Source organism: Bos grunniens, chromosome 26, assembly GCF_055505025.1.
Source record: "Bos grunniens cultivar Pamir isolate PY7600 chromosome 26, Bosgru_T2T1.0, whole genome shotgun sequence".
NCBI lineage: Eukaryota > Metazoa > Chordata > Mammalia > Artiodactyla > Bovidae > Bos > Bos grunniens.
Window position 1 is genome coordinate 48,889,059 of NC_141190.1, and position 10,942 is coordinate 48,900,000.

The window sequence follows — 10,942 nt, forward strand, 5'->3', positions numbered from 1 at the left end:
AAGAGTGATGCCCACCACCAGGCGAGTGGGTGGTGGTCCACAGCCACTGTGAGCACAGTGGTGGGTGGGGGTGAGGGGCCCTGGGCTGCCCAGGCGTCCACACGTGGACCCGAGAACAGCGGGGATGACATGCTCGGGAGCCCTGCTTGGGCGGCCTCCTGGGTGTTGAAGACCCCAGGGCCTGAGCCTCTGCCCGCAGTTTCGGGTTATGAGCCATTGACACTGGTCGTGCCCTGGGCCCCAGGGGACGCTGGCTGATGGGCCGGTTTCCGTGTGACAGCCTGTCCAGGTGACGGGCTTAGCCAGGCCCCCCAAGGCGCATGTCCTCCTGATGCGGCCAGAAGAGAAGTGTGGTGGTTCTCACTGCATCTGGAGGACCACGCGCTCTTGTTAATCCTGAAGGTCTCTACAGCCTAAATCAACAGAAAGAGGTCGAGGGGAGGGTTTGGAGATTGGAGACTGTTCAACACCTGGCCCTGGTCCTTCCAGCCTGGTGACCTCAGGCTGGCCACCTGTCCTCTCTGGACTGCAGTTTTGTCACCCGAGAGAGCAGAATGAGGCCCAGTGAAGAGCCCCGGTCACCGGCAGGAGCAGGGCCAGGTGTCCCTGGAGCCTCTGGGGCACGTGTGGGTGACCTGCGCTCCCCTGGGGTTAGAAGAGGTGGTTTCTGAGGAACTTGAGTCAAAAATGACGTTCACGTCCCTCCTGAAGTAGTGCCTACCTGGCCCCATCCTTCCGGGGCCCACACGAAGTCCCCAATGCCCAGGGGCACCCTGCAGCCTCAGCCAGGTGCCCTTGATGCCAGCAGTGGGGAGAAAGGGAAGCGCGGCCTTGCCTCCCCCTCGAAAAACCCAGAGTCCTTCCGGTGCCACAGGAGCTCCCCTGGGGGGCCGGGGTGGCAGCTGTGGACGGCTCTCTGGGTGAAGCCCCCATGCCCCCGGGCAGGCTTTCCCCGGGAGTGAGCTGTCTGGGCCAGGCTAGATGGCCTGGCATGCTTCCTCTCCACCCTCCAGTGTAAGGAAAGCTCTTGGTCCAGGCCCTGCAGGCCGCATGGGGCTCCCCACGGGCTGGTCCAGAGCCAGTACAGGGCCGGACGGGGACGGACCCGCACTCACTGCGGCCCCAGGAGAAGGCGGGGTCAGGACTGCGTGAGCACTGCACGTACAGGTTCCGTTAGGTCTTTCTCAGCACTGGAACCATGCAAGGTTCAGAATGAGCCTGGAAACCACTGTGGCTTCTGCCCAGGACCATGGGCGTCCCTGGGTTGAGCCTCTCCTGAGCAGATGGGCACCTGCTACTGTCGGGGATCCACCTTGGCCGAACCCAGACGGCAGGGAGACTGGGCCCAAGTCCACCCGGTCAGGAGGCACTAACACTTGTCCCCAGGCCCGGGGCCTACCCCGTGTGCCTGCGGCTCCCCAGCCCCGCATCAGCAGCCACTCCCTGTGAAACGCACGGCCCTGCACTGGGAATGACAAATGACCAAAAAATCAATTTGTAATCTGATTGGAGGTTTTTGATTTCCTCTGATGAGTTTAAATTTCATTAAAAGCAACCTTATTCCAACATAAAAGGAACCCTTGAAGGGTAAAGCGGGGATTGTCTCAACGCGCCTAAAGCGCCGGCCCTTTGTGTGATTGCTCGTCGCGTTAATTGTGAGGGCCAGGCCTGGCGGCCCCCCCGCCGGTGTCCGTTGGCAGCTGCGCGGTTATCAGGGCCTGGGATCGGCCGGGCGGGCCCGGAGCACAAGGACTCACATTCAAAACCCGCTCTTGGGCATATTGACACTCGAGTTATCAACAGCTCTTATTATCTGCCAGGCGGGAGCGCGCGGCTCGTGGGGACAGAAGGAGCCACAGACTGCCGCCGCAGCCGCCCCCCACCCACCAACATCCTCTTAATTGTGTGTATTCTCTGGAAAAAGTGATCATCGAAGCCTCTTGTCTTGATGAGAAATTGACATTTTCTGAGGACTGCCCGGGTGCCGAGCGGGGAGATAAGGCCCGAGTTGTTTTAGAGGCGGGCGGGCGTTCCTTCCTTTCAGGGCCCTCTTTATTGCTCCTGTTGACCCGCTTGATGAGTATGGATTTCATGAGGTCTTTTTCAGCATCTGAACTATAAAAGGTTCAGAATGACACCACCCCTTATAGACAAAAGATAACCTTGCCCTTTGAATATATCGATTCTTTATTAACTAGGCTGTTTAATGCAATGAAATGAGGCATTAGATTGAAGCCCATTTCAAGTGCTTTGAATAATCTTTAAAAGCTTGGAAGACCCTGGAAGGCAGCCTGACAATAATTGGCACACATTTGGAGAGAATGCAGCTCTCAGTTCGGATTCAGAACACAAACATGAAGTAATTTCCCTCGCCCAGGTTGCCAGACCCCAGCAGGCAGCTCCGGGAGGCGGCCCCTAGCCCACCCCTGAGCAGGCATCCCTGGCACCAGCTCAGAGCCAGGGGGTGATGTCGTCCCCAGCACACGGCGGAAGGGCTGCCCGCAGCCTGTGCCCCACGAGCCCCCTTCTTTGCTGTCTCTTTAAGGCTGAAACAAGAACGCAGTCAAAGGAACCTGATTGTCATTGACAGGAAAAAAAAAAGTATTCACAAGTTTCTTTATGTTTTGAATAACTGTTCCCTGTTTTGCTCGGCAGAACAAGTAATTAAGATGACATTTGTGAGCACTAATTTGGATCTCACTTATGTGTATGTGTTGGAGAGCTGCAAGCCAAAACATGCAAAGCCAGCCTTTCATTGAGGAGAAAATGAAAAATGCAGAATGAGATGGAGCCGGGACACCCAAGACGCACTGGAGCCAAACAGGGCTGCGAAAATCAGAACCCCAGTGCTGACACACGTCTCATCACCGCCCGCGCCTTTGGCTGTCCCTGCGTGCAGCCTGGCGGCAGGGCAGTGCACAGGGTCTCCGCACCTTGGCACGGGCCTGGCCTTGATGCTGGTCCCCTCGGTCAGGGCTCAGGGTGCCCTGGTGCCTGCCCACAGCGCCTTGAGCTGGACCTTGTCCCAGCCTGACGACAGGAACAGAGGAGCTCGTGTCCCGAGTGGCCAGAGCCCTGGCTCTCCACCGCCAGACCTCCAGTTCAGGAGTAGGGGCTGAGGTTGGAGGGCTTGGGCTGGGGGCAGGGGTGACCAAGCCCCTGCGAGCCTCGAGGCTATCTATGGGCCGCCATGGCCCTGGGTCCCACCCAGCCACGCTCAGATGTTCCAGGGGGCATGCGGCCTGCAGACTGCCAGCCCCAGGACCAGCACCATCTGCACCCCTGCAGGAACCTCTCTGTGCAGCTCGCCTGAGTGTCTGAGGGCAGATAGCCTTGGAGAAGGCTCCTGTACGACCTGTTCTTATCTTGGCCAAGAGCGCTCTGGAATCCAGGGTACGCAAACGACCTCCCAACCCAATGTCAGCACTGCGTGTTGAACCAGCCGTTCTATCAATCAAAACAGAGCGAGTTACCCAAAGTGAAATTCACAGACAAGAAATACTTTAATTAAATATCGTGTAAAATGAACATTTTTATACAGTTAAATATCTGAAAAAAAATGTACAGATAAAACAATCTTATTGTAGGGTCTTCAACAGTAAAAGCTAGCATTTAGTGGAGCGCTCGGTTTTGAGACGAATACGCCATGAGGGCGACTAGGTACTCTAAGACCCAAACCAAGTACGGGGTGAGCAGACTCACAAATGTCCCTAATGTGTACACATGAGCTCGTTTTTAGGTCAAACCCTTACGTATACAAAATAAAATGGAGGCAAGTAAGTTCCAAGGTGACTCCTCAGGCCGGTCACAGGGCCAGAGCGTGACCGTTGGCCTCTGGGATGTTCCGATTCTTCCATTTAGTCCCTCAAATGAACACTTTTAAGTCTGGCATGGTTTTGTTTTGGTCTTTCTCAAGAGAATTTAAGAAGTCCCTCCTTTCTGTTTTAGGTTTGATTTCTGCTGCAAAGTGTGGCTGTGCTGTGTCCGCAAAGGGAAAAGCAAACGCCCCTCCTGGTCTCACCGCGGGTTTGGCACTAACAAGGACAGTGTCAGGAAGTCATTCCAGTTCAGAAAGTACAGACAGTGGCTGTTGGGGCCTGACCACAGGAAAGGTATTGTTAAAAGGGGATTCTGGACAAGGGGTGGTTGTGGGTGCCCTGGGGCCTCTGAGTCTGGGGTGGGCTCAGGAGGACGCAGGACACAGCAGACCCAGATGCAGAGAGCGGTGACACGGGCTCGTGGGGCTTGTGCTTGCGTGTGTGTGCGTGTGTGTGTGTGTCACCATGAATCTCCAAATGAAATCTTGATCAACAATCGTGGTGTTAGCCTGTGAGAAGATAGCACAAAGGTTCTTTAAAGAAGTCCACTTTTAAGGCATCGGAGAAGTTAATGTGGCAAACGTTTTAATTAAAACATCAGAAGTAAATTTTATTTTAAACTTTAGGCCTCTGAATTTTTCCAGTAAACACGGTTCAGCTATGTGGCAAAGTCATGGGTGGCAGCTAAAATGACTTTTTACATTCTACAAAAAAAAAAATAACGATGAACGAAGGACGCCGCCCCAAACGCTGTCGCCTCCTCGCGGCCGTTCCACATGCACGGAGTCTACTGGGACTTGTCACAGCCGGGTGGCACCGCTTTGTTCTGACTATACAACGAACTTTTTTTTTTTTCTTCAAAAGTATTTGTTCAGATAACTTAAAAAATAATATAAAAATAAACAATGAATTTGACTTTTCCTCAAAATTAAAAAAAAAAAAAAAAAAGACGCAAAGTCTAAACAATAGCAAATTCTGGAAGTACAATGAAATGCAAGGACGCTGGTTCACTGAACAGAACGGATCAGACAGACAGTTCTTGGCTGAATGCTCTTCCAGCATCACACACCAGGCCATGATCGAAAACCAACACAGACAAGGAAACGGAACCGAAAACGGCAGGAAAAGCAATGTACAAAATCTCGACGATAAATACAATATTTATAATTGATATGTTACAAAATAAAGTCCCTTAGCAACAGCAAGTGTTCATGGAAAAGTAAGTGTTGAATGGAGACCATTTTATTCCTTATAAGACGCATAAGGAATAAAACTTTTTTTTCCTCTCTAAATATTTAAGTGGATCTGAAAAAAATTCAAGACAAGTGTATAAATATTTAGCTACAACTTTGGCAAAATCACAAAAGTCTACAATTTTATAACCACATACAAAACACATCAGGGAAGAAGGATCTAGAAGTCAAAAGGACAACTTCTGTTACAAGAAACATGGACCTCACAGTAGCCTAAGAATGCAATAGTATACAGTGCTAGCAAAAGTGGAAAAAAATGTCGCAGGTCACACTTGCTTAACAGGAAGCTCTAGCAGTGGGGAATATTTTAACCAACAGACAGTAGCTTTTTTTTTTTTTCCTCTGTCAGTGTGCTTGTTGAAGGCAAGAGAATTCAATATCAAAGTTACAATTTCTAACTACAATAAGTTACAAAGTTTCATTTCATTAAGATGAAGTTAAGCGATGATAAACCCTCCCTCCCCGCCCTGCCACCCCAGTTCTCCTAACCATATAGTCTTACTTTCTTCCAGTTTGATGGCTCAGACCTCCTTGGCCCCCTTTTGTCACCACAAAAAAATATTTCACATTATAGAGATACACAACCATTGTGAATCTAAGTATGAGTACTGAAAAATGTCTGGAGGCGTTTTTCATCAGTGTTTTATGATCATCAAAATGGTGCATTCACAAAGTTTCTCCCAACACATAGCAAGTACTAGACATAGCCAAGACGGAGTCAGAAACTTTATACAAAATAGGCGTCGCTTTGTTCTCCTTATTCTTCAGGACTGAGAAATGTGAAAATATGAGAAAAGTTCAGTCAGTAAAATGGAATTGTTCATGAAGGAGTAGGTTGTTTGCATGTTGATTCTTAATAGTTTAAATAAAATCTTTAAACAAAGTCTCTTGTAGCATTTCGGCCGCTGCTGACGCACTGAAGACACCGTCCCGTCAGCACCTCGTGTGTCCTGACGTGTCCCCTGAAGTCCGTCCTTGGACGCTGCGTGGCGGCAGGTAACAGCACCCCTCACATGGGTGGGACTACCAGCCCAGACATAGCTGCAAGAGAAGGGGGGCAGGTCAGGGGCACCCCTCACCAGGCGCAGGGGGCCTCCCTGGGCTTTGGTCAATGGGACAGTGGCTTTGCACGGCCCTCCACTAACCAGCCGTGGGCTCGGTTAAGGGCACCTACTTCACGGGGTGGGGGTGCACATGGGGACAGACTCCCCCCCAGGCTCCTCTCCTCAAAGACCTCACGTGGCAAAGGGAAAGGCTTCTGGCCTTCTGCGTGCGAAGGGGCCGCCGCCCACACACCTCAGCGGCACACAGAGGCCCAGGCCCCCCGAGGCCACCTCTGTCAACAGAGGTGCGCCAACCGGGCCACTCCTGTGATGCCAGCTGTGGCCGGATCTCGGACCGGGGGGCACCCGGGCCCCGCTCTCACTCCCTACGTGGACTGGGCATGCCTCGGGCTCCCCTCTGCTCTCAGCCCCTGCCCTGGACCTGCTGCTGACCGCTCCGTATCGTAATGGTGAGTCGCGGGCTGGCCAAGATCAAAGCCACCACAGCCCACCTGGTTTGCAATCGTGGGCCCAAGGGCCCTGACAAGACATAAGTCACGGCTCCGCATGTAGGGAGCGTGTCCCTTCTCTTCTTGGAACAGAGAGAGAACTTGTGCCGAGATGCCAAGTGCAAGGATGCTTCCCAGTGAACTCCTGGTGCAAAGGTAATTTAAAACCTTTTAACTTTAGTGTTGTTTAATTTTTGTCAAGAGTGATTATTCTCATTAATTTATGTATCACATATTAATACATTTGGTTCATGTAGTGATGGGAGCTTCAATTTCTCAGTTCATTAATTTCAACAATATTAATTTATCTCCGACTCACCGTTACAACTTCATGGTTTGGAAGGCCCGTGTGTGTACACACGGCTTATGCGATGCCACCGCTCGGTGGGCCCTGGCGCCACGTGGACTGCGGGCAGGGCCACGCACCCGGCCACCTGCCCCTTCGCCCCTGTGCTCTGGGGACCGCGGCCGGCTCACAGGCCAGTTGGCGGCCCTTTGGGGCTGGGTGACCCTCTCACGCTAACAGGTGTGGTGCAGACAATTATTTCAAATCACGGATACCTTTCCAGTTCCTTTTTTGAGCATTAGTTCATCAAAGTGAAATATGCCACCGACTTCACAAAAGGGCCAGTTTGTCTTCTCCACGGTAGCGTCCTCAGCACCCAGCAGAGAGCCTGGCACATAGTAGGCGCTCAGTAAATACTGGTTGAATGGGTTCAGTTTGTTTTTAAAGGAGTAACTGGATTTGGATTTCACCGGGAGGAGCATATACCAAAGGACGTGTCTGAAAGAGGCCAGATGGCGGCCACTCAATCTCGGGGCCTGTGGGCCTCAGTCACTCACCAGGAGCCGCGTGCAAGCTCAAGAGGCCTGGGGGCCCGCACACGACCCCGCCTGCCACTGCCCAGAGGGCCCCGGCACTGGGCGGGCACTGCGCAGCCCCATCTGCAGGCAGCCGTGCCAGGCGGGGCCTCCCGCAGCCCTTCGGCGGGCCCTGCTCCCTCTGGAGTCTTTGAGAGCAGTCACCCAGAGAGACCAACTCCTTCCAGCTCTGGCTCAGGCACAGCCCCGGGTCTCCAAGGACAGCACGGCCTCGGGGGCCCCACGGTCCGTTAGACCAGGCTGAGAATCAAGGCTCGGGACCGCGCGGGCAGGCCCAGGACAGGCGGGGGCTTCAGGCGGCACCGAGGCCCGCCACCCAGACCTGAGGCTGTCCCACGGGTGAGGGGGGCTGTCTGCTGGCTCAGCAGGGCAGAACGTGGGCCCTGCGGCCTCCTCCGTGGCCTGTTTGCATTCCCTGTGGTTTTTCCACTCCCTGCGGGCATGGGCTGCTTTTACCATGAGGACACGGAAGTCGTCTCGGAAGGATGGGGAAATGGGTTTTATCAACCAAGAGGAAGCCTCTGCTTGCGGGGGCTGATCAAGCGGGGGTCATTCCTAGGCACACCCAGTGGGGGCTGGGGGGCTGTGTCGCCTGGTGGGGACAAAGGAGAGCATGCAATGGCCAGGGCTGCCCTGCCAGGGGCCCCAGGCGGGCTGGGGGGCAGGCCAGAGCTCCCGCCCCCAGGGAGAGACCCCCAGGCCCCGGGGGCTGCCCAGGCCGCAGCGGGGGCCGGCGTGCGCCCTCACCTTGCAGTCCGTTCCCGTTGGTGCTGGTGCAGGAAGGAGGAGGGGAGGCTTGGGGCCGGACCACGGGCGCGAAGGCGCTCTTTTGTTTCACTGCAGAGATGACATTGGCAGGTGAGAATGAGAAAATGCCGTGTGTACTGCTACAGTTTGAAGGGAGGGTGACCGAAGAGGCTGCCATGGTGGGGCTGGACGGCACTACTGTAACAAAGCAGACATGTCAGGACGCGACGCGGCCGCACGACAGAGGCCCCGGGCCTGGCCTGGGCCCCGGCCACAGAGCAAGCACGGGATGTCTCTGGCTCGGCCACTCTCGGGGCAACAGGCATCATCAACGCTTGTGTGGACTTTGGGTTCCAATTGGGCAGCCCCGGTTTGGTGCCGATTCGGTTTGGGTTTCGCCGTGTGACCGCGCGGGGCCCGCTTCCGGCCGGCTTCCGGCGGTCACGCGGACGCCCAGCCTCCAGAGCCACCCTTCCTTTTATTCCAGCAGCTCACACCACAGAACACCCAAGCAACGCACACACGTGACTGCAGCGCATATGAATCTGTGTGATGACGTGTGACAAAAACAGACACTTACTGCCGTAGGGAGAGTTAGCGGAGGAGCCATTAAGAAATCCAGGCGAGCCCGGGACCCCTAGATTGGCCATGGCGCCACTTCCGTATCCATTCATGCTAGTGCTGACTGTGCTGTAATTGGACTGCTGGGGAGTACTGCTCGGCGCGTATCCTCGCGGGGACACGCTGCTCGTGTTGCGACTGTAGCCGACTGTTGGACACCCCCCCCGGCCAAAAACAATGTTATTATCAGGGAGAGACACTGGGGGGGGGCATTCCCCGCAAACCTCCGTCGCCTATCAACCACTACAAAACAACCGATCGCGTTCCTCCAGCCCCAGCGCCTCTCGCCAGCTCTGACGACCTTTGTCACGCCAAGCCCTGCTTGAGCATCCTGGCCCCGGCCCGTCTCCAGCGGCCTCAACAGCCGGCCCACACGCGCACACACTTCGATCTAACTGTCGGTTGCTTTCACGTCTCTCTTTAGAAGCTATTAGCCACAGCGAGATTCCTAGGCTGCACCCCACCCCAACACTGGGTGAACTTCCAGCCTCTGCAGGCCCTTCAAATGCCACGGCTGACAAGGAGAGCTCATGGGTGGCCATAACTCCCCAGGAAAAGCTGTTTTGGTGTCTCTGTGGCTACGGTTGCTATTTCTGTCGGCATGGAGGGCGGGGCGAGGCAGGGGGAGCCCAAGCCTCGCTCCCGTCTCAGGCAGGAGAGGCCCGTCACGCCCCTCCAGGATGAGGGTGAATGCGGGCCAGGCAGCTAGTCAGGAGGTCTTTTCTGACACGAAAGCCCGTGCAGAGTTTAGAGAGGCCACAACCAGATACGGTGCAGGTGGGGAACAGGCCCTCTGCTCCACAAACTCCTTCCAAGCTCAGGAATGAATCCCCGCACGTGCAACGCATCCAGGCAGGGTCCCCAGCTCCCTGCGCCACGGCCATCCTGACTCCTCCCAGCCCCCCAGGGAAGCACAGCCACTTAGGGATCGATCCCAGGAGACGTCTAGCAAAGCCCGGCGAGCTGCGTGGCAGCAGCTGCTGCCTCAGTTTCTGACTTGTCTGAGCAGCCCCTGCCAGGGGCCTCTCTGAGCGGAGCTGCCGAGCCCGGGGCGCTGCCCCCGACCCCGCCGGCACCGGCAGGCACCCCATCCGGGCATCCAGGGCAGGGGGCCCCGCGCGGCGTACCTTGGTCGTTGGCTTGTGACGTCTCTGAGACGTTGACCGCTAGCTGGCTGCTGAATGAGTTGACGCCCATCATGCCCGTGTGCGCGGGGGTGTTGCCCAGGGTGGGGATCTGGTTGTGGTTGCGAGGGACACTGTACAACGCCTCGGCGATGTCAGCCGCCCGCTTCAGGATGATCTCCTGGGGCAGGAGGGGCCCGTCACGGCCAGGCCAGGCCGCCCCCGCCCCCACCCCGGGAGCACAGCCCCAGCCCCTCCACCGGGCCTTGCTGGGCAACCAACGGAAGCGTCCCACTGTCCCTCGGTCCAGACTGGAACAAAAGGGAACGTTTTAACGGGAAAGAGCCTCCCTTGGGAGAACGGCTGAATACCCCGTCCATCCCGTTTCTGCTCTCAGAGCCCAAAGGCCCCCGGCACGCACCGGGCCAGGCAGCATGAAAGGCCCTGGATTCAGAGTCAGAGAAACAAGTCCACGCCCAGAGGGACTGGCCCCAGTCTGCCCCCAGAGTCCACTGGACAGACTGCAAGGTGGGCTTCCCTGGAACAAGCCCTCCTGCCTCTGGTTCCCAGCACTGACTGGTCATTTCCTGTCTGAGCGCTCGGCGTGAGGATCCGAATGGGCAGAGGCCCCCCAGCCCCATCAGACGCTTGAGAGGACACGTGTGCCCAGGAAGCCCATACCAGACCCAAGCCAGCTGGGCTTCCAAGGTCAAGGTCATCCCGGGGCGGCTGGCAGTGGGGGAAGCTCCGTGGCCTACCTGGTTGTTGTGGGGCATCCCGTATAAGGCTTCCACGAGGTCGGCCGCCCTCTTGAGCAACACTTCCTGGAGGAAAAGCAGAAGTGCTTTCACGGAAGGAACCACAGCTGTGAACTCAGACACGTCTGCGGAGAGGACGGCCCAGGGCCCACCTGGGCCCTCCTGCCTGGCCCGTGGGCAGCGAGCG

The 10,942-nt window shown here is 55.9% G+C and overlaps 1 protein-coding gene across 25 annotated transcripts in view; it reads right to left on the reverse strand.

The window, feature by feature from the left end:
* Window positions 1–3,479: 3,479 nt before the first annotated feature.
* Window positions 3,480–10,942, reverse strand: part of EBF3 (EBF transcription factor 3) — a 126,618-nt gene continuing 119,155 nt past the window's right edge. For 11 of the 25 annotated variants that reach the window (XM_086378114.1, XM_086378115.1, XM_086378118.1 and 8 more), the window contains 6 exons: window positions 10,756–10,821; window positions 10,001–10,178; window positions 8,833–9,021; window positions 8,253–8,450; window positions 7,185–7,297; window positions 3,480–6,112 (listed from right to left, as the gene is read on the reverse strand). In XM_086378114.1, the coding sequence (XP_086234240.1) occupies window positions 6,095–6,112; window positions 7,185–7,297; window positions 8,253–8,450; window positions 8,833–9,021; window positions 10,001–10,178; window positions 10,756–10,821 (762 nt within the window). In that variant the 3' untranslated portion in view covers window positions 3,480–6,094. The other 14 variants (XM_086378122.1, XM_086378124.1, XM_086378125.1 and 11 more) reach the window with 10 other exon arrangements.